The 23,894-nt window shown below is 33.4% G+C and overlaps 1 protein-coding gene, 1 non-coding gene and 1 pseudogene across 3 annotated transcripts; all 3 read left to right on the top strand.

Moving 5' to 3' along the window:
* The first annotated feature begins 229 nt into the window (after positions 1–229).
* On the top strand, positions 230–335 carry LOC145621656 (small nucleolar RNA R71). The gene has a single exon (XR_014108477.1). It is a non-coding gene; the product is annotated as a small nucleolar RNA R71 (small nucleolar RNA).
* Positions 336–3,200: 2,865 nt separating this feature from the next.
* Positions 3,201–7,066, top strand: LOC145620830 (LOB domain-containing protein 1-like). The gene is made up of 2 exons (XM_081675548.1): positions 3,201–3,580; positions 6,440–7,066. The coding sequence occupies exons 1-2, from the start codon at positions 3,338–3,340 to the stop codon at positions 6,800–6,802; spliced, it is 606 nt and encodes a 201-aa protein (XP_081531674.1). The 5' UTR covers positions 3,201–3,337; the 3' UTR covers positions 6,803–7,066.
* Positions 7,067–12,900: 5,834 nt separating this feature from the next.
* On the top strand, positions 12,901–20,741 carry LOC145620484 (E3 ubiquitin-protein ligase RSL1-like; annotated as a pseudogene). The gene is made up of 4 exons (XR_014108239.1): positions 12,901–13,403; positions 14,382–14,631; positions 18,073–18,845; positions 20,356–20,741. The product of XR_014108239.1 is annotated as an E3 ubiquitin-protein ligase RSL1-like (transcript).
* Positions 20,742–23,894: the final 3,153 nt, after the last annotated feature.

Below are 23,894 nucleotides of genomic sequence, written 5' to 3'. Positions count from 1 at the left end.
ATTGATGGCGTATAGGTGATCGACGGAGTAGACTGCATTCCCTCCTTTGCTTAAAGACTCCCTCTCTCCTTCTTGCCAATCCATGTGGTGTCTCACCACATCCTCAATTATCTCGATGACTTGTTCCTCCGTTTTGTTCATAATCGGGCCACCCGCTCCCGCATCCAAGCTAGTCTTTCCTTGTGGGCTCAATCCCCCATAGAAAATTTGAAGCACTTGATATGATGGAATGCCATGATGAGGGCACTCCCTTTGATATTCTTTGTATCGTTCCCATGCCTCATATATGGTTTCACTACCCCTTTGACGGAAGCCTTGGATCAAAGCCCTTGCTTCGGCCGTCTTCTTTTGAGAATAGAATCTTCCTAAGAAGGCCGTGGTGACCTCGTCCCAAGTTCTCAAGGAGTTAGGCCTCACCTCCTTCTCAAGCCATTCAAGAGCCCTTCCTATCAAAGAAAAAGGAAATAGCTTTAGTCTCACAAACTCTTGAGTTACCCCATTTACCTTGATTGTGTTGCAATATTTCTCGAACTCGTTCAAGTGTGCAAGAGGGCTCTCATGTTTTGCTCCACTATATTGCCTCCTTTCAATCAAATTTATCATCGCGGGCCGAATCTCGAAGTCATTGGCTTGAGTGACGGGTGGAGCAATGCCGCTTGAAGCTCTATAAGCTCCCGGAGTTCCCAACTCCTTTAAAGTTCTTTGAGGTGGTGGTTCCGCGTCACCCATTTGATCTCGATCCTCCTCGAAATTGGTCTCTCTAGTTGGGGGAGTAATGAACGGCCTAGAACCGGTTCTTTTTCTCCTTCTATAAGTTTGCTCAATCTCGGGATCGTAAGGTACCAAGATCCTGTTATGAGTTCTGCGCATACACTCTCAACAAACGCAATTAGTACCAAGGCTACAGGTGTAGCCAAAAAGAAACAATTCTTTTTGAAATTTTTATGGTTTATGGTGAACTAGACTCAAGTAATCAATTAGCAATCAACAACACCGCTCCCCGGCAACGGCGCCATTTTGATGGGCGTTAGAACGGTCGCTCATTCCACACTCAATCAAACACATTTATTAACAAACACCTTACAAACCAAGCATAATGACAAGTAAGAGTTCGGTCCACAAGGAACGGGATATGGTTGCTAAAGATCTTAACACTTAAGCTAATTCGAAGTCAATGGTGAATTGGGTTTCGTCAAGTAGACAAACAAACTATGGTTCTAAATCAATGGATTAAAGACACTAGGGAATGGAATCCACTCAACCAAGGCAATTAAGCAAACGGGAGTAAAATAGACAAGTTATAGCAAGGACTATATGTAAAATCAACCTCATGCAATAGGAAAACAACTCACACTACTAAACTTAGATTCCTCATTAGTCTAGCAATAGATGATACATAATCAAATTACAATAAGTAATGACATACTCAATTTACACTTCCATGTCAAATTAGGCACATCATGCTATCAAATTCCTAAGTCAAGGGTAGCTAATCCTATCATGAAGAACTAACAAGCAATCTCATATAATCAATTTAATTGCAATACAAACATCAATGTTCCTCCCATATTTGCATAACTAACCCAAAAGGTTGAGCTTCACCCAACCCCTAGCAAGAAGACTACTCACAACTCATATTTATAAACATGCAATCAACAATTAGGGTTCTAACTACTTCAATAATTGGGAGAAAGTGGTTAACGATTGAAATAACTATCATCCAATAACAAATTACCAAGAACTTAAGAAGATTTAAATGACATGCAAAAGCAAATGAAATCAGAAATTAAGTAGAAAAAGGTTGGAGAAATTACTAATTGAAGCTTGAAATTGAATAACAATGGAGGAACTTGTCTTCTACAATGATTGAGATTGAGAATTCCCAACTAATAATTGAATCTAACTAATGATTTGAGAGAATTTATGTTTCTACAACTACAAACTAAAAGGAAGCTCTGAAAACTTGGATCCCCCTTTACAATAGAGTCTAAGGGGATATTTATATGACCCTCAAATAAAAAGGACGGAGAAAACAAGAGTCGGGATTTTCTGCAGGTGCGCACGGACGTGCCAGGGGTGGCACGGACGTGCAGCCAAGGTGGCACGGACGTGCCACCCTAAGCACGGACGTGCAGATTCGGGCAGTAGCTCAGATTTGGCCAGGCTAACTGCACGGCCGTGCAGTTTATGGCACGGACGTGCTGGCTGAGATGCACGGACGTGCTGAATCCTTGCACGTCCGTGCCAAATCGGGCAGTAGCAAAGTTTGACTGAGACTGTCCTGCACGGCCGTGCAGGACATGGCACGTCCGTGCAGGATCTTCTAGGCCCTTTTCTTCACATTCTCTTCAGTTTTGCTCCTTTGTTACGGCTTCTGAACTTGGTTTGTCATCCATATGCTTCAAATCATCGGTTTTTGGTCCTGAAAACTCAACAAAAACACTAAAAACCCGTGAAGCAAGGGATACACAAAAATTGAATGAAAATAGGATAGAAAGTGAACCAAAATGCTAACATTTCAAGTAAACAAGGTTCAAAAATCACCCTAAAATCGTATCAAATAACAAGTTATCAATACACCCGGTGTATCGTACACCCAACTAAATTAAGGTTAGTTTTTGTTTTTCGTTTGATGATAAAATGAAAAACAATCATCAAAATGAGAACAAATACTCATGGGTGTACGATACACGCACTCGGGGGAATATAACAACCTCTGACAGTCTGACTTTGATTAGGTCTTAGGTAAAAAAAAAAAAAAGAAAAAAAAACCGGGATTTTGATCAGGTCAGGAGATTCCCATGAACGTTTTCTAATTTATTTAAGTTTTGCAAATTCTTTATACTACCTCTGTTACATATTATTTGCAACGATTAGACATTTTCCCTCTCTACATTATGTCAAATCGTTACAAATAATATGTAATTGAGGTAGTAATTTATGAATCCTACATACATGTAAGCAAAGGACCACTAGTAAGGGAAAGGCTCATACAAATATACAACAACCCAATGTTTCAATGTCAAATGTATTAATATGTACAACATCCACGTATACATACAAAAATTAATAATTTTCCAAAGTATTGATGTCACATGTACATCATCTAAACACTTTCACTCAATCACTCTTACTACTACTAACTACTTCCAAGTTCCAAACTCTCTACACATATAAATATATATATAGTCCTAACCTTATTAACTTTGCTTAACAAAACTAAACTCCACTACTTTTCCCTTAATTTCCTCTACTAGTTAAAAAAAAAAAGCAAAGTAGCTTGTTTCCCTCCATTTCAACTTTTCTCCTTTCTTTCCCTGTATTTGTTTTTTTGACCATGGTCAGCACTACTGACTCTGTCTCTCCTTCTTCACCTTCCTCTCCTCCTCCGCCTTCGCAATCGCAATCGCTATCGCCATCGCCGGTTGTGGTTGTTAGCCCTTGCGCTGCCTGCAAGATCCTACGCCGGCGATGCGCTGATAAATGTGTTTTGGCACCTTACTTTCCTCCCACTGAACCACTCAAGTTCACCATTGCTCACCGGGTTTTTGGGGCTAGCAATATTATTAAATTCCTCCAGGTATTCCTCTTTTTAACCATTTACTCAATTTTTTTATAATTTGCTTAAATTTTGCTTAATTTGTGCATTTAATATTAATTTATAGTCACTTTCATATAAAAAATACAAGTATATCTTTTGACTAACATAATCGCAAAGTAAACAACCCGTTGTTGTATCAATTGTTGTATACTTTGCGACTATGTAATTTGGGGTGACTAAACAACGCATTATTGTATACTTGTATGTGATTAAACTCGTACAATAGTAGTTTGAGGCATAATTAATTGATTTTGATTATTATATACGTTGCTTTTACTAGAAAAGTAGAATTTGTTAGATTTTTAATCTTTAATCTTGAAACCATTCAAGTCTAAGAAAAGAAATGCCTAATAATGTGAACGTATAATAATGTTATTAGTTGGTTTGAATGTTTGATGAATGAGACAACACAAATAGATTTCTCCCCACTTTATTTGGTGAAATTGTGATGAGATTACGATTGAAATACAAATCAGCATCCACTTTTGAAAATGGAATATAAACATTCCTTTAAACTTAAAAAATGGAAAATCAAACAAGTTTTTTTTTTTTTTTTCTTTTTTGATGGGACATAGTAATGAGTTTACATGGAATGCTTTAAACTTTATAAAACATAATTTATACTTTTCCTCCGTTATGTTTTGAATTTGATGAGTCCACTGCAACCTTATCGATCCTTTTCTTTGGTATATGTGAAATATCATACCATTAAGAAAAAGAGACAAAGAGATTATGAAAGCATAGTTAAACCATTAACATGTTATTTAAAGAATTAAAGATCTTATTATTAAAAAATATTAAGGGTATGTTTGATTATATATTTTTTGAAATCATTAGATCTAATTTGATTCACACTTATTTTAACCAATTTATTTAGTCTAAACAATTATTTTATCCCATAATTGGTTTTTTTGTATGTGAATTTTGAAATTTTCTATTACTTATTTTGTTTAATTGGTATTTCGTATTATTTAAACTTTTTTTTTTTTGAATAGTCGTATTATTTAAACTTATATGGTTTAAACTTCATTTAATTGAGTTTATTTTTCATATTTATCTTGACTATTTTGAACTTATTTTGTTTAAAATAAAATGATAAAAATAGATCTTAAATTTAACTAATTTGACATTCCAAGTCATTAGTTGAATGTCGTATAAGATGTTGATATATACTCATATGTCAAATCTATTTTACTATTACAAGGCAACAATCAATATTTAATGTGAGAAAATTTGCAAAATAGAAAAATCAAACATGGTTTTTGTTGACTTTTTTCTTTTGATGTTTTAGTCTCAATCTATCTATATTTGGGTATGACAATTTGGAGGGAATTGAGTTTGTGTGAATGCAACAAGGAGCAAAGCATGCCTTGTCTAGGACATTGTTCCCAAAAGAATGATAAAGCTAAAGTATTCTAGAACTTAGATAAAGTTTGGTTGGTTAGTGAAATTACCAAAATACCCATGTCGATATTATTGGTAGCTAGTGGATGGCATAATACCTTAAGGTGGTTAAATTGACAAACCACCTACCAAAATTTCATCTTTTAATTTGTTAGTAGTATTAGTTACCCAACGAACAATCTCAATGATATCTCTTGTCTGTTGACTACATCATTTTGCTCTCTCAAACAACCACTTTTAGTGTCCTAGATAGTATCCTAAGTTCTTAGACAAATTAGTTGAAACTCTTGATTATGCTACTTGCTAATTATTATTGATTATTAGGGGAATATTATATGGCAAGGACAAATGACCATTAGTTTCTTCGGTTAAGACAAGCTAAGAGATATAGTATTCCTTTCACACGAATTATACATATATGATCTATAGTTTTTATACTCCTTTTCGCTTTTTTAAGAGTTACACTTTAATCGACACATAGTTTTAGACAATTCAATTACTTTATTTAGATAAAATTAGAGGTAAGTGGGGTAGTTGGAGTACTAACACGTACGTCTTCCTTTGTTATTTTAAATTGATATGTTTTGAGTTAGTTTGAAACTATTCACAATTTCATATGCACTACATTGACTTTATTTTTCTAATAGATGCTCATATAATTATGCAGGATTTTGTTGGATTCATATCTTTATATATTTTCAAAAAACAATATCAATCTTTATATTATTAAAGACAAGCTTTTAAATAAATCGGATGTACATTAAATACTGAACATCCGTTATAAAGTTACTCCTTAAATGAACAAAAGTTACCCTAATATGAATAAAAGTTACCCTGACATAAATAAAAGTTACGAAGTATTTATCCTTTACTGATAAAAGTTACCCAAAAAATTGTAAAAGTGACCCTAAACTTGATAAAAGTGACCCCCGATATACAGTAAATTACTGTACACCGGATATATACAAAAGTTATTCATTATTAAATATGTTAATGGTTGATAATACAAATAACACAACAGCAAAAACGTATTGTATCAAATAATTTTTTTTTTTTTTTAAAAAAAGGAGGATATATAGTTTATTGATCAGGTGTAAGTAGACCCATGTTATTTCATCTCACTTTTTACTGTTTTAGAGTTCGTGTCTATTTTAGTTTATTTGTCCTGATTAAAAATTGCTAATGGTTTGGTATTAATTTCTGAAATTGAGGTTTTACCTAAACTCCTACACATCAAATATTTGATTGATAATATGTTATGACAACCCTTTTACTAGGTAATCTTGTTTGACACTTTGACCATACATAATTGCATTAGTTGTGCTAGCAAAAGTAGAAGTACAAATTAAATACATGAAGTTTAATGTTTGACAATGATCCCAACTTTATCCTTAATCAAATATTGTGTTTTAATCAATTTGATTACATCTTTAGGACCTCCCGGAGTCACAAAGGGCGGATGCCGTGAGCAGCATGGTGTACGAGGCGAATGCACGACTAAGAGATCCGGTGTATGGATGCGCCGGAGCAATTTGTCAGCTTCAAAAACAAGTGAATGACTTACAAGCACAATTAGCCAAGGCTCAAGCTGAGATTTTGAACATGAAATGTCAACAAACTAATTTATTGGCCTTAATATGCATGGAAATGGCACATGATCATGATGAATCTCCACCATCTAACACCTCGTCGCAGTCAGTGTCACCGGAACACCCTAATCGCGGTGTAAGTAACAACGCTTGCTTCATCGACGACAACAACCTAGGAGGATCACTTTGGGAGCCTCTTTGGACATGATGATTGTAATTGTCAATTAATTAAGTCTCCTAATTCCATGCTAATTATAGCTATGATGAGCAAAGGAGAATTAAAGAAGATCATTTATATATTATATAATATAATGTGTATAATATTATTATTAGTAGTAGTAGTAAATTAATCAAGCTCTAAGCAAAGTAGCTTTGGATCAAATTTGTATGAAAATTTAGGATATAATTATATGAATATAATGTAATGGCATAATAGCTAAAGTAGAGTAGTAGAAGAGTGTATCAACTCTCATGTAAACTCTTCAACTTTAAAAGACACAAAGTTGTCAACGTTGTAGTCTATATTTTCTAATATATTGATCTTTATAATTCAATCTAAAACTACTTTTTTCTTGCCTTTTTGGTTACCTAATATCACTAACTAAATGGTGAGGGGTTATGAGTCGCAATCCATGACTTTCTTCTTCCAATTAGTTCTTGACCAATTTAATTTCTTTTTCACATTTATTTGAAAATAAAGTTATAGATTTGTATTTCAACCCAATATAAAGAAATTCAAGGTGACAAGATGCTTGTTCAAATGATGGACTTTTGTGTATTGGCCTACATTTTTAAAAATTGTAATATGGAGTGTATGTTAAGATATACTAACCAAGTAAGGCTTGGTATATTAGAAAGATTTGTATTGCTATTATTGGGGAGGTCACGTTGAAGCATGGACGATCCTAACCCAGTTCAGTCCTGGGCTGAACATAGCCCAACTTTGTTTGTGCCCTCAAATAATAAATATCATACCTTGTAATATTAACTGAAAATTTTACACTACACACTGGTGTAGCTTCTGCTACCTACACCCCCCCTCCCCAAGTGACATCATTTGGTTCGTTTTTCTGTTTACTTTTTTTTTTTTTTTTTTTTTTGTTATATACCATTGCAAGTTAATTCAATGTTTTGAGTTTCAATTTCATGTAAAAAATTATTGTACTCGTATAAAATAAAGAGCGAAGAGATTTCCATGGTATCAAATATAATTAAGCAATTGATGATCCTTTGTTTCAAAAAACTAAAAAAGGAATTAATGATCCTAACTCACAAGCAATCAACTCAATAAACAAATTGCAAGCCTAATCGAAGTAATTACAAACAAATTGCAGTTGTTATGGTAGCGGTGGTGGCGAGATGATGGTGATTATTGTGGCAGCGGTGGTAGCAGCGGCAGCGAGACAACAATGGTCATGGACTCGTGGGGCAATGAGGCAACAATGGTTATTGTGGCTTAATTAGTTGAGTGGGTCGTTAGAGGAAGAAAGTGCAAAGGATTAAGAAGCAGGGAAACTATAAAGAAGCTCAAATCACCATTGATAAAACTTGCTTCTGATTTTAATGAGAAGTGTATAATTTTTAAATTTTTTATAAACAGTATACTCGTATAATTTTATAATTGAATATATAATATTTTAAAAATGAACATATTTATATAATAGTTGTAAATGAACATACAATTATTTATAGTTGAACATATAATATTTCCAAAATAATGAACATATTTATTTGATGGTTGTAAATGAACATACAATTATTTATAATTGAACATATAATATTTCAAAAATGAACATATTTATTTAATATTTGTAATTGAACAAATAATATTTCAAAACTGAACATAATTATTTAATAGTTGTAAATGAACATACAATTATTTATAATTGAACATTTAATTTAATTAAGGAGCATTTTTTTTGATGCAAATGAGGCTAAAGCCAAAGAAAAGAAAATACAAATAAAACAAACTACAGTCTATCAGGGAGGAACGAGACGTGGGAAACCAACGCCTTGAACATCCTCACTAAGGATCCTACGAAGCTCCAAAAGAGCACTACCTAGAATACGAAGACTAGTAGAATGAGCCACCCCTTGATTAGCAAGCCATTTAGCAGCCCTATTGCCCTCTCGAAGCACATGAACCACTTTAACTTCCCAATCATCTTTATTCAACAACGTGTGGCAGTAGTTGATGTGGTGAGCACACTCACCACTTCCTTGAGCATCCGAGTTCATGGCTTGAACACTATAAAATTATAGATGAAAATTGTATAAAATTTATAATTTTTGTACTTGTGATTGAAAAATTTTGAAGGTAACACTCGTTATTGTAATTGTAAGAATCATTTCCATGACAACTACAATATAGCACACACTCTTATTGAAATTCCTTATTAAATTTGTAAAAATAACTATTTCATGATATAATTGGGTGCTTTAATTAGTAGTGTAAAAATGAACTTTTAAGTATATGCACATGTTCATTTAAAATTAATGCATTTACTTCTTAAAAATGAAATGATCATGAATAAGAATGAAAATGAACATTTATCAATACGTAAATTAACATTTATCATTTATTAAAATGTGAATGACGTTATACTAACCTATAAATGAACATTTAGCAAAATGAAAATGAACATTTATAAAAATTAAAAAAAATCAAAGAAATGATAATTAAAAAAAAAAAAAAAAAAACTACGAACTACAATCTTTGTTTCTCTTCTCTTAAACGGTTTCCTTCGCTCTACAAACAAAACTGAAGAATAACTGATATAATTTACTAGTTTTTCAATAAAAAAATTACTAAGATTATAGTATAATACTTACATTGATATACATTTTTCATGGTTGATATTTCGATTACATTTTCGAAATACATCGCAACAAAAAAAATTAGTAAAACCTAGGGTTTATACTCTTTTTCATTTTGCGCCTTGTTTTATTGAATTTCATAGTGCTTGAAGATTGTTTTGTGATAATTTAAAAACAATTTTGTAATTAAAGGTTTTGATGAGAGAGAAACTTGCATAGAAATGGGTGTTGAGAGATAAAATGTAAAAGGGGTGAGGAGAGATAAAATGAAAGTTAGTGGAGAGTGTGGGTAGTACTCTAAATGACGCGTTTAGAGGGGGTGTAGGGTGTCCTACCTACACTGAGGTCTAGTGTTCACTAATTATAATGTTAACAAGAGTTGGCTCAAGTGGTAAACGGCTTGATGCCCTTAACAGAAGTCTTGAGTTCAAGCCTCACCGAATGCCCAAAACTCTTGTTGTAAGTAGGGGTGAACTTGGTCTGGTTTGGTGCGGTTTGAGTCTAAACCAAACCAAACCGCAAAATACGGTTTGGTCAATTTTCCAAACCAAACCAAACCATATTAGTATTGAAACCAAACCAAACCAAACCGTAATAATGCGGTTTGGTTTGCGGTTTATGATGAGACGACATTTTTTCCTAAAAATTGTCAAATATTAATAAATTTATAATAAAGTTTAAATAATTAGCCCAAAGGGATTAAATTTTACTACAAAGTTTTAATAAAAATAACGACCAACTAATCAAGTGCTAAGTGCTAACATAATAAGAGCAATATGAGTTATATGACCTATTGAATTTTAAGTATTGATATTTGAGAATGAGTATAGTATATAGTAGTATACTGACCGTATAGTCTTTTAATGGTTTTTCATGTTTTTTTTGTTTTTTTTTAATTTTTTATAATATATAATAACTATTTTAATTTAATTAAAAATTACATAAACATTAAAATGCGGTTTATTGGTTTACAGTTTGGTTTGGTTTATAATTTTCGAAAAACCAAACCGCAAACCATATTTCCCCAAAAATCGAAACCAAACCATATTTTTCTAAACCGTAAACCAAACCAAACCGCTAAAATGCGGTTTGGTCTGGTTTGGTTACTATACGGTCCAGACCAAACTGTGTATAGTACAACCCTAGTTGTAAGACTCATCCACCATAAGCCAGGTGTGCAATAGAGATACATTTTTTGTATCTCAAATTGGCATTATTGTAAATAAAAAGAAAAGTATGAATTTTTCAAAAAAAAAAAGTATGAGTTCTTGTTATATTTTAGTATATTTTGTCTTTCCTTCTCCATCCTGCTCATCTTCTTTATGCTCTTCCCCATCTCTATTGTAGTAGCTTGTAAACCACTACTTTCACCACCATATTTCAGCGGTTTTGCCATCGAATTAAACTAAATCCCTAATAGATTAGGGGCAAAAGAAGGGTATGATTAACCCCTAAATGAAAGGGTTGTGTCCTTCTCCATTAAAGACCTCCGCAATGTTCGATTACTCATAACTTCCCCATTAACGCTTTTCAGTTCTCCATTGACAATTCCGATTTTGTTTGAAAATAGAGATTTTTTAGACAAAATTACAAGATTAACCCCTATCATAAACTTGCAAAAAGACCATCATGCCTGGTTGAGATAGTTCAATTCAATGTATTTCTAATTCAATTATATGTTATACAACTTAGCAATAAAAACGATAAAAAAAGAAATTTAGAAAATAATCATAATCAATTATGTTGACTCGAATAAACAATATAAGAGGGGGGGGTGAATTGTATTGTAGAGGAACTAGGGTAATTTTTGCGGAATTCTTAAAGGAAGTTAAACAAAAACTTTAAAGTGCAAGAGAGATTTTACATGGAAAACTTCTTGGCCCTAATCAAGAAGAAAAACCACGACCACAAGGGATTTTAAACTCAATTCTTAATAATAATAGGGCAAACAACCTATTACAAATTAAGACTCTAAACTCAAGTTCCTCAACGAACTTAAGTTCCCCCTCAACTGATCCCTCAATCAGATCAGTTGAACTCTCAAATCTCTCTATTTCTCCTTGCTTCACTCAAAGCAATTAAACACTCTAGAGTTTACCCAAACTCTACCCCAATACAACTCAAGATTAAACTCTAAAATGCTAAGTACAAAGACACTCAAGGACTTAAGTGGATTTTTGACTCTATTTGGAAAAACTAAAGATTGTAATGCTCAAGTGTACCTTTTAAAACAAAAAACCAATCCTATTTATACTAGGGAAGAGAAGTTGAAATACTTTCGTTTGCCTTAACTCCCACTAAGCCACAACTTCCATAAAATTAGGAAGTGTAGTTCGTGGATGCTTGGGCAGCAAGCTGAAGCACATTACAAGGAAGTGATTTATTGCTTCCTTTATTCTCTCAACCTCCTTGACCAAGTAAAAGAGCCGTTTTCAAAATATTTTTTACCAAGTCAGATTTACCAAAATAATAGGATAGAATCAAAACAAAAAATCCTTTAATAAGATATTTTTAACTAAAAAGATATTTTTCAAAATAAAATTAAAACAAGTTAAAATATGGAAAATAAAATCTTTATCAAATAAAATTAAATCCACTTAAATCCTATCAATTAACAATGTACTTAACATATATACAAGAAGCCTAAAATAGACAATAAAGATACATTAGACTCCTTGACACACTATGAAGCTTCGACTCTAGAGCTTCAGTTCCTCACTCAAGGAACTTGACTTCTGATTGTCTTCTATGCTCATCCATAGTTCTTCTTTAAACCTTGTTCCATGCTCCATTCTAACTCTAGAACTTCGTTGCATATATGAACCTGTCAATACATCAAAGCTAATAGACAAAAGTTAAAACTCCTATGGGTTTGCTTAGGTTCCTTGAGTCATCATCAAAACTTAAGGTCAACAAATTCTAATCAATATAATTATCCAATTCAAAATACTTCGTATTCAGATCAAATTCGGCGAACAGAGTATTTTTTTTACATTCTAAATAATAGAGGTTTTTTAGTGCGGCAGGCCACATGGTGTGGCAGGGGTTACTTGTATTCTGGGTTACTTGTTTCTTGAGTTACTTGTAGGTGATGTTACTTGCATTTTAGGGTTACTTGTATTCTGGGGTTACTTGTATGGGTTGAGTAACACCTACAAGTAACCCCAAACCAAAACCTCGTACCAAACCTGTAACACCCTACAAGTAATATCTGACCAAACCAGTAACACCCATACAAGTAACCCCAAAAATACAAATAATACCTACAATTAATCCCGACAAAACCAGTAACACACATACAAGTAACCCCAAAATATAAGTAATACCTACAAGTAACCCCTGACAAAACCAGGAACACCATACAAGTAACTCTTGCCGCACCCATGTGGCCAGCCATATAAAAAATTTTGCGTCTAAATATACATACGTATAAATCGTATAATCATCCTCGTATTAAATAAGTCAAAACTGTGGAAAACCTCCTGACATTCCAGAGAATTCTTGTGTCTCGATCAAGCAACAACAATGGCGGCCACTTTCAACACCGACGATGAAATAACAGCCATAACAGAACAACGACTAGAATTAACCAACTCAAAAACCCTAGAATCCGACTTAGATTTCGCCTTCAATCTCCAATTAGAGGAAGCTTTAACCGCTTCTCTCTCTCTCCTCCCTTCTTCCTCCTCTTCTTATCCTCCTCTTCCTCTTCCAGAACCTTCTTCTTCCATCAACAATGGCGACGAACTCAATTTCGCAGATATTCAGAGTGAAGAACTTGAAAAGCTTGAACAAGAACGCCGAGACCGTGAATTCAGCGAAATTGAGGCGAAGAAATTACGAGATGATCTTAATCGTTGTATTCACGACCAGAAATTTGCTCTTGAGATTACTCGTTTGCCTGAAGATGATTGGGATGAATTTGGTGATGAGTTCCAAAGGCCTTTTGATGAAGGTTCCTCGTCTTCTTCCGTCGTCTCTCCGATTTTCAGGTAATAATAATCCAAAATAAGTTTTAATCGATAAATGTTTGTAACTCCGTTGAACAAATGCGTTGAATTTTGATAAGTTTTCGATTTTTATTCAGTAAAAATAAGTTTTAATCGATAAATGTTGGTAACTCACTAACTCTATTGAACAAATACATTGAAATTTGATAAGTTTTCCAGTTTTATTCAGTAAAAATAAGTTTAATCGAAAATGTTGGTAACTCCCTTGAACAAATACATTGAAGTTTGATAAGCTTTCGAGTTTTATTCAGTAAAAATAAGTTTAAATCGATAAATGTTGGTAACTCTGTTGAACAAATACATTGAATTTTGACTAGTTTTCGAGTTTTATTTAGTAAAAATAAGTAAAAATAAGTTTTAATCGATAAATGTTGGTAACTCCGTTGAACATATACATTGAATTAGTATTAATGAATCAGTTTTCGAGTTTTATTCAATAAAAATCAGTTACTAGTTGATTATTTGTAACTCTATTGAACAAATACAACAGCGAATGAGTAAAAATCAGGTGGAGAGAACAACACGTTAGGCTAGCTATTTTATTGTTTTAATGACTAATTTATATTGTTTGAGTGTTACATTTTGATTACATTTTTTTAATGTTGAGTTGTGATTTGTAATGTTATTGTATTAATGAAAGTGCAATGGTGATATAAGGTTGAATTTGTAAGTGTATTGAGTGATATTTTCGTATTTCTTGGTTCGGTTTGTTATGCCCGAGTGGCATATTTTGAAGGTTTTAGTTGTGTTTGAAGTTGGATATCCGGCATTTGAATTTGAATGCTTAATTGCATTCTCATTTAATATAGTTTTTCCTAGTTTTATGGATGTATTGTAGATGTAATTGTGCTTAATTTAGCAATTTAGTATTTGATCGTATGCGTAATTGGATCTTAGGTGTAACACTTACCCGCGGATAGTATGTTGTGATTTTAATGTCTTAATTTTGTGAATCCTCAGGTTGTATTTTAAGGGGTTAGTGGAGGTAGAACAAGTAGGAAATACCGAGGCTACACTAGCTGGCATTGGAGTCGCAATTTGTGATCCAAGGGAAAACTTGATTTTTGAGTTGAGCAAGCCTTTGGTGGGGAATGGAAAGAGTCTTCGAATAACTCAGATCAAGGCTTTAATTGAAGGTCTTGAAACTGCTCGTGCACTGGATTTGAAGCGCATCATTATCTTTTGTGACAACCTTCCTGTTTACCGTTATGTGAGTAGAAACTCCCTTGTCCTTGTCTTGATTGATTGTGTATGTATTAAAATCGTGTGAAATGTATTTTTTGTGCAATTATATATGGCTATTCAGACTATAGTGTGAGTGAGTCAGATAGGATCTTTTATGGCATGGATATCTTAAGGGCCTTTTTGCTTCTCATTTGATGGATGAGCCTTAGCCTTTATAACACCCCTCCACCAGGAAATATTAGTTAGGAAAAATATATTGGGAGGGTAATATGATCACTTTCTGGATTTAGGAGTAGATAATGACTATATTTTTGGTATATGTCAACTTGAGTTGAGCGATAGAATTGGAGTGAGGAATGAGGATAGGGATGACCCAACCATTGTGAAGTTATTATGGGTATGTCATGCTAAATTCCTTGTTTTTGAGATGTTGAGACTGCATAGCTAGCTATATATATTTTAGATAGAGGAAGCATATTGTTGTTAAAAAGAGTCTAAGTCCCTCTGCCAATACTAACCATTGATGCCATTCACTTGTTTTACTTTGAATATATTTGTCCACTAGTAATGTATAAAAGCAAGTATTATTATGTAAAATGATGCAATTATTTTAATATGGATAAACTGTCTAATCAATTTGTATACTCTAATTTGGAGTTCTATGAGATTACTATAAGATGTCACTTGAAAAAAAATAAAATAAGATGTCACTTGAGCATCTATTTCAGAACGCTGCATGCAGTGGACCATTCTTCTAATGCTTGGCTAGCTAAATTGCATATGTAATATGCAAAATGAGCTGATGATCCTTTTATCTCGGTTGCCACAGATAAAATATTAATTAGCTATAAAATTTATGTGTTTAAATCTTCTTTGACCAGATAGCTAAAAGATTATTTTGTTTGCCACACTTGTGTTAGTCATTAGTGCTGTTTGAATTTAAATATTTTTCCACCCAAAATTCCCTTAGATCCTTGAACTTTTGGGGATGGGGCATGGGGCCAGGTACTCTTAAAGTAACAAATTTTCTCCATAGTTGTAGACAAGGCAGAGCTAAAACTATAAGAAGGAAACCTCAAACTGTCAATTCCCACAATCCCATCCACTTAAATTATTTAATGCCGTGTCATGCTGTAGAGTATTGTAGTGTACTTGTGAAGGAAACCTCAAACTGTTACTTGCTACTGCAGTTTGTGATAAAGCTTAGATTTCAAAGCACCAAACTTGGGTATGATATTGTTCTTGGCCACCTGAAAGCTTCCTAAATTGAATAAAGTTGAGTTTTTTTTTTGGGACCAGAAGACCTTAAACATATTTTGAGCTTTTGAGTTTTGACTACTTTGATTTGGATGAAGAATCCTGTTTAATCCCGATGTGCAAAAAGCTTTATTTAAGGATTTTTCTTATCTAATATGGAGTAGTAGTATTGGGGTTCCAATGAAGTTTCAAGGAAATTATATTTAGAAGATTTTTACACTGTATTTCAGATTAGTTTTCAGTCAGTTGGAATCCTAGTTGAATTCTTCTATAATCATTTTAGTGTCCTATTCTTATTTAGGAATTGAGCACTCTTTATATTGTAGTAGAGTAATTAGAGTCTTAAGATGCAACTGGCAATTTTTTATTGGTGATACTTAAAAGTGTGGTCATTTAAAATGTGTTTATATCCTCGAGTTCATTTAAGTTACTACCTTGTTCTACTGTGTGTGTGTGTTTTTTTTTTCCTCTCCAACTGTATATATAAGAAGAAACACATTTTATTTAACCTCAAACGAAATGATACAGAGTAGGGGTCTAGGAGATCAGCAGGAACAAGGCCAAATAGTTATATATAAAAAAATAAATTCCCAATTTTGTAATACATCAGAAAGTGCACTAGGAAATTTAGCATAATGGCCATGAGTGAGCTCAAACAAAGCTAAATACACCACTTGCTCCCAAAAAGTAACCAGGGAGGACTTTCAATGATGGAAATTTTTATTATTCCTCTTTAGTTAGAGCAGCAACATAATAGATATAACACAATTTGCTATTAAATTTTATACCTCTTTGCCTTCTTGCTTCCTATGAAATTTTAGTTGACCTTAAAGAGTAGACGGGGCAATTCAATGTATCCCATATTCCAAAGAAACATCACTTGTCTTATCTCCTTGTTGTAAGACATAAATTACATGTGGGGTCAAAAAGTTTCATAATAAGAAAAGTATTAAGTTTTCTCATACAGTCATACTACCCGAAAAAAGCTTCACACACTTTGACCTATCCATTATTCACTTACTTTGACTAGCTTTGGTGTCAATGGTGATTTATATTTAAATGGAAAAATATAATAATGTGGGATCTTGTAGATTCACTTCAATTTATAATTCTAGTTTATGATAACTAAAGATATTAGCGATTGAAATAATGCAATGGCAAATGTGAAATGAGAATTGTTTCTAGAGAAAAGAAATAAAGGAAGTACATTCCTCGATTTTATTTTTCCCAGGGTGGGTGATCAATTTATGGTTGGTTGTTAAATATACGCCCTGTGCAGTTAGCACCCTTCGAATGAATATCACAGGGGTTGCTTGGGGTTATGGCATTTGTTATGTGGGCTACGGTTTTCTGTTTTCTGGCTTATTTCTGGCCAACCGTTTTATGTTTTGGGGAGTACTCTTAGGGTTTAACCTAGCCACTATTTTGAATCTGTGATTAAAACTCTCCTCTCGATACATTCGTATCAAAAAATAAAAAAACATAAACCCTAGCCTCCTTTTCTCTCTTCTCTCTCCAAAACCTAGTCTCCATTGTCATTTTCAAGGTGCTTCCATCGGATTTCACCGGTGGAAAGCCCCAATCTTTATTTTCTTTTAAGCCTTTTGTTTTAGGTTACAATAATGTCTCCATCGAAAGAAAGGGTTTATCTCCTTCGAAAGACAAGGTTTTTTCGATCTCCTTCGAAAGACAAGGTTTTTCGTACTCCTTAGAAAGACAAGGTTTTATTTGTGCTTAATTTGGTCTCCGGTTGTGCGGGGCTACTATTGATTAGGGCTCGGATTCGGGTTACGGAATCAGCACAAGAATTAACTTTCTTACAAAATTGTGAAGCGACGACGAATCCACTCAAAAAGTTGTATGAGACAACGAATCGAGAATATGCCGAATTGTTATATTTATGTATTTGGATTCTTAGCCCTTCCCCGATTAATTCTTGTTTGATTTTGTTAAATTCGTTTTCATTATCGTTCATTGTCAATTGTAGATGCCGTATGGCTTATATTAATGAAATTTAGTGTCCTTTGGGACTTCTTTCAAAAAAATAAAAAAAAACTCTCCTCTCGATTGCCTTTTTGTGGATGTAGCTAATTCATCGTTAGTGAACCATGTAAAACCTGTGGTTTTGTTGCTGATTTATTTAATCTTGCTTGGATCTGTTATAACAATAGTCATGCATCAAATATAATTCTTTTTTTATTGGATGCAGGCTATGCATGCATGGCAACCAAAATAGAGGAAGGTTGTTAATTTAATGGCAAAAGTAGAATTTCTTCGAAAGGAATTTACCTACTATTGTCTTTGCCTTGTTTCCCGAAATGTTATAAAGTTCGCATTTAAGCTTGCTAGAGATGCTATCACTTCTCAGATCTCCAAACCTACCGACCCTAACCGTCTCAAGATTTTGAAGGAGACTTGTGTGATCTGCTTGGAAGAGACAGATCAGGATAAAATGTTCACTATTGATAGTTGTCTGCATAAATATTGTTTCTCTTGTATGAAGCAGCATGTGGAAGCAAAGTTACATAATGGGATGGTACCAAAATGCCCTCATGAAAGTTGCAAGTATGAGCTAAATGTTAGCAGCTGTGAAAAGTTCTTGACACCTAAGCTAATTGAAATTATGAAACAACGAGTTAGAGAAGCATCGATACCTGTTGCAGAAAAGGTATATTGCCCTTACCCTAGGTGCTCAGTATTGATGTCAAGAGCTGAGATTAACGACTTTGCAAGGAAAGAAAATGTTAATAGAAGAATATCCGGAGCCAGAAAATGCTTAAAATGTCATGGGCTCTTTTGCATCTATTGTAGAGTGCCATGGCATAATAATATCTCCTGTTTAGAGTATAAGAGATCAAATCCAAATCTGCAGCCTGAAGATGCAAAGCTTAAGTCACTTGCAACCAAAAATCTGTGGCGCCAATGTGTGAAATGCAAACATATGATTGAACTTGCTCAAGGTTGCTACCACATGACATGCAGGTAAGTTTACTTTGCACTTATATATTTTATATTAAAAATGTATTTGGCATGGCTGTATGGAAGCATACAAAGTTGATTTAATCTGGCTTATAGGATGAGTTTGTCAGAATAGTTTAATGAGCAGTCACAAGTGTCGGGAGAATGGAAAATGAAGTCCCGAGGAACCGTTAACATCTTGTCACAAGTATACTCTGAATATTTAAAATATAAGTGCTAAGTAACTGGTAATGAAATCCAGATTTTTTTTTTTGGTTAGTTTTTTGTTTGGATGATTTTTGCTAGCTAACTCTGAATCATTTTAGAATTTGAATTGCCATTTTCAACCTTATGTTTTACGCACTGGGTTTTGGTGTGGGTTACGTGTCTGTTAGAGTGTTAGGTTGAGGTTGTGGAGAACAGGAGGTGCAAATGCAAGATGCTAAGATGACTTGTAGTGAAGGAGTTACCTAAGGTATATTAGGTAAAAGAGTATAAGAAAGCCAAAGTAGTATTCCAAAAGCCAAGGGGTGAGAAGTAGAAGATGGCTTGCTGAGTAAGTGTTAAAGAAATGCAGGGCTGCTCATAGAAGAAATGTTCTAGATAGAAGAGTTTAGAAAAAGAATCACGGCTGAATTTAATAGTTTGTTGAATGTTACAGACCCTTACAGTTGTTATGGATGCACCTAGTTCAAATCTCATGACCTTGATGTTCACAGTGAGTGCAATCTTGATCATTGTGGGAATTAAGATTTATATCAGCTTGTTGACGTCGTGTCCATTAATTTGTAGTGTTGGTACAATGGATGGAAATTATGATAAGACCTTGATGTTCACAGTGAGTGCAATCTTGATCATTGTGGGAATTCAAGATTCATATCAGCTTGTTGACGTCGTGCCCATTAATTTTGTAGTGTTGGTACAATGGATGGAAAATATGATAAGCTTTCCTAGGTAGCTTTGGCTCAGATTCCCATATGACGAATGTGATAGAGTACTATTTCTTGCTGGAAAGTTTACAACTTTACATTATCACATTCATTATTATTTGGTTACCCTCTCTATTACCCTTTTTTTCTTATAACACTTGTGGCTGTTGGGCTGAACACCTTGAGAAGCCATCATATTCTACTCAGATTTCAAACCCAGGCCCCTGCTCTCTGGCTCTTTAGACCATTTTGCCGATCTAATGTAGTAGAAACTGAATTTTATTACATATTTTGCTTTTGAAAGAGCGTTGTGTAAATGGAAATGGGAGTTTGGGGATTTGAAAGTGGTAATTGGAACGAATTAGTAATAACAAAATCATTTTTATATCTCTAACTAATGCCCTTCCTTTGCCATCCTCTTCCTTTTTGCTATGATAAAACCAAAGATTTTAAAGTGTTTTGAGTGTTATTCTTCTCTGTAACCCATAACCTTGACATAATCTGGTTTTTTGATATAAATTTCTCATTCTCAATTTTAGTTTCCCTACAATGAACACCCTTAAAAAAAAAAAAAAATTGTAAAAACATGTTCATATTGTATGCAGATGTGGGTTTGAATTCTGCTATACATGTGGAGCCGAGTGGAAGAACAAGAAGGCTACATGTTCATGTCCACTTTGGAATGAAAGGAATATTATGTATGATGACTCAGATTTTGACGATGATGATGAAGAAGATTACGATGAAGATGAATATTACTCTGAATCTGGCTCTGACTCGGATTGGTAACTGTGTAGGAAGATCACAGCATTCATCTTCATTTTTGTTTATTTTGTTTATAAAATCGTTTTCATAGTCTAAGCATTAAAAACTGCTTACTGCATCCCCTCTCCCAATCTCAGTTACATCTTATTATGTCTTCTGAGCACTTGAGCAAATCCCAATCTTTCTGGTTCCTTCCTTTGTGTTTTTGTCTGTCACTAATTGCTTTGTTTTTGTTAAACTTGTTAAACTGATCAAGCCTCACTTGAAATATTAGCTGATCTTAGCAATATCACTTTCGGCTTTCTAAGAAAAAACCCGCAAATCCGGGTTAAGTTGAAAAAATTATCCAGAAAAATTCTAATTTTGCCACATTTGTCCAAAATAATTGAAAATAGTATGGTAGAGGGGGTACCATCAAACATGGTACACCCGGAAGTATATTACATATAAATAAAATAGGAACAAAGTTTATGTTCCTTCTTTTATTTATATGTAATGTTTATTTCACCCATTTATTCTCTCTTTGATATTCTCTCTTCCCTTCCTCTAGCTTCTTTCATTTTATTTCTTGATTTTTATAGTTTTTATGTGCTTAATTGAGTTAATTCATCAGTCACAAACACATTTATATTAGAATTTACACTCCAAAATCCGAATATCATAATTAAATTTTTGGATTATTCATGATTTGAGAAATTTAGATACTTTTTTTATTTTGGCTAAAAATTTTGAAATTGAGTGTTCAACTTGCTTGATTTCCATTGTTAATTTACTTTATAAGTTTGTTTTTGTTTTTTTTGTTTTTTTTGTTTTTGTTTTTTTTTTGTTTTTTTTTTCATTTGAGATATTACTTCTCTTTCTTTGTTCATCTTTGTTCTACTTCATAAATATGAAACTCTAGGTTGTGTTTCAGTAGTGAACTATCTATTTGCTTGTTATTTTGACCTATATTTTGTGTTTTGTGATAATGTTTTTTGTTAATACTAGTTGTTGGTGCACGCGCGATGCGCGCGCCCCCCCAACATCATGATATGGATATTGGTGCGTGTTTTCGTGTTGTTATCTTGAGAATCGTTAAGATGTAGGATGAATTGCATAATAGTATACTATATTGTATGCCTTAATTATGTAGGTATACATAATGTAGATTAGTGATTTATATTGGGTTTTTGTATCAAGGCAAGTTTTTAATGAATCATATGTGATGTAAAAAATTAAAAATCATATTGATTTATAAGCAATCTTGTAGCAAATGAATCAAAGTGTACCCGTCAAAAATAAAAAGAATCAAAGTGTGAGATGAACACGGAAAATAAAACAATGTTACATATATGAAAACCATTATAGGTGCAAAGGTAAATATTAACATTAGTAAACATGTATAACATTGATTTCATTTATCAGTTCCATTCATGTAACTATCATGAGATATGGACATACTCGTAGAATTACATTATATTACACAATATTGAAGTTTGGTAAAAGCGTAATGAATAACTAACTCATAGTTTGGCCTAAACAGTACATATAAGACAACTTAGGATGGATATAAGGCTAGTTATAAGATAATAAGACGTTCACTCTTAAGAAATATGATACCAAATTTTCCAACTTATGTTCCTGCATCTGCAAGTACTTGAAGTTCAGTAAAATCTTAATGAACAACTAACTCATAATTTGACCTAAACAATACATATAAGACCACTTAGGATGGATGCAAGGCTAGTTATAAGATAATAGGACATTCACTCTTAAGAAATATGATACCATTTTTCCCAACTTATATTTCTGCATCTGCAAGTACTTGTAGAAATTCATTTGTTATTCTGCAATAAACATTGCCATTGTCAAAATACAGTGTTTCAACATGAGCGTCTCACATCATGTTGCACTGCCATAGAAAAGCTGAATTTGTGTATGCTTATTGACATGAAAGAAGACTTTCCTAGCAGACTCTTTTTCGGCTTGCCTTCTCTCCCACGAGAGTCTCGACCCTTCTTTTTCTCGGCTCCTTCTCTCTCACATACACACACTCTCTCTCTCAATCTCTCTTTTTCTCGAAACTTTTTCTCTCCCTTCCTCCCTTCCCCTATCATCCTCTCCCTCTCCCTTTTTCTTCCGCTCACTCTCTCTACCCCCTCTCCCTCTCCCCTTTTGTCCCTCCATCCTCAATCTCTTTTTAAAGCTAGCTATTACTACGATTGTACAAACAAAATAAAACAAAACAAACAACACTTACTGATGAACCTAGCATGATTTTCCAAGAATGATTTTAACTTTTTTTTTTTTTGGCTCCTTATAGCTCTTTTGGTACTTTTTTTCTTCTCAAAATTAAAGTTGAATATATTCGAAAATATTTGCAAGATATTTCACCCCTATTATTGACTCTAAGATCATCCTTACTCAAAATATATACTAAAACAACTTCTTTGTTTAGTTTTTATTTATTACCAACCCATTTTGAATATAATGGTGATAGATAATAGATACTCTCTCTCTCTCTCTTTATATATATATATATATATATATATGTGTGTGTGTGTGTGTGTGTGTGTGTGTGTGTGTGTGTGTGTGTGTGTGACAGGGTAAAGTCGTATCCCCTAATCAAAAGTAATACTTAAGTCCTCTAACTAAAGTAGATAGGGAAGTAGGGTCGAATCCACAGGGAAACTGGTCTTTCTACTCCTAATTAATTAATATAATCTAAATTATTAAAGTAACCAATTTGTTGTTTGTGATATGAAGTTATACTACGGAGATTAAGTTCAGGGAGAAAATCAATAATAAGAAGGCCTAGGGTCACAGGTTCACCAATAATTAATAATCCGGGATAAAACATAACAATCAATAATTAACATTGCACAAATAACATGATTAACAGGCTCTCGCAATTTATTAACCAACATAGATCTAACAGGCTCTCGCAATTTACTAGATCTAAGTTCCTATTGAAAATAGCCTTTAATATCAAATTAACATCTGCTCGATTCATCAATTAAATATTGCTAAACATTCACAATCAAATTACATCTGCTCGATTCATAATCCAATTGCAAAGAATTAAAACAATTCAATAAGAAATTATCGTGCAATATCAATAATCAATAATAACAAATCATCCCTTCATATTAATTATGGATCCCCATAAACCCTAGAATTAAACTACTCACACATAATTAAATCTAAAACATGCAAAGTAATAAAGTAAGCCATAAGGAATCGAAAGGAAGAAATTACTGAAATTAATTGAAATAGAAATCGTACCAAGACGGCGGAATTACAAAGTAGTCAAGAACAAGAGTAAGGTAGAGAGAATAGTCTAGAGAGAGAAAGTATTAAGTAGAGAGAGAAAGTAAAAGGAAAGAGTAATTCCTTGATT

The sequence above is a fragment of the Chenopodium album genome, chromosome 27, assembly GCF_948465745.1.
Source record: "Chenopodium album chromosome 27, dcCheAlbu1.1, whole genome shotgun sequence".
Taxonomy (NCBI): Eukaryota; Viridiplantae; Streptophyta; class Magnoliopsida; order Caryophyllales; family Amaranthaceae; genus Chenopodium; species Chenopodium album.
The sequence above is the reverse complement of the archived record's forward strand: the minus strand, read 5'-3'. Positions and strand labels throughout refer to the sequence as shown.

Bases quoted from the DNA above. Each gene is read 5' to 3' on its own strand.
- LOC145620830 (XM_081675548.1), top strand. From the start codon at position 3,338: ATGGTCAGCACTACTGACTCTGTCTCTCCTTCTTCACCTTCCTCTCCT. The intron at 3,581-6,439 runs GTATTCCTCTTT...TTACATCTTTAG, and splicing joins ATATTATTAAATTCCTCCAG to GACCTCCCGGAGTCACAAAG.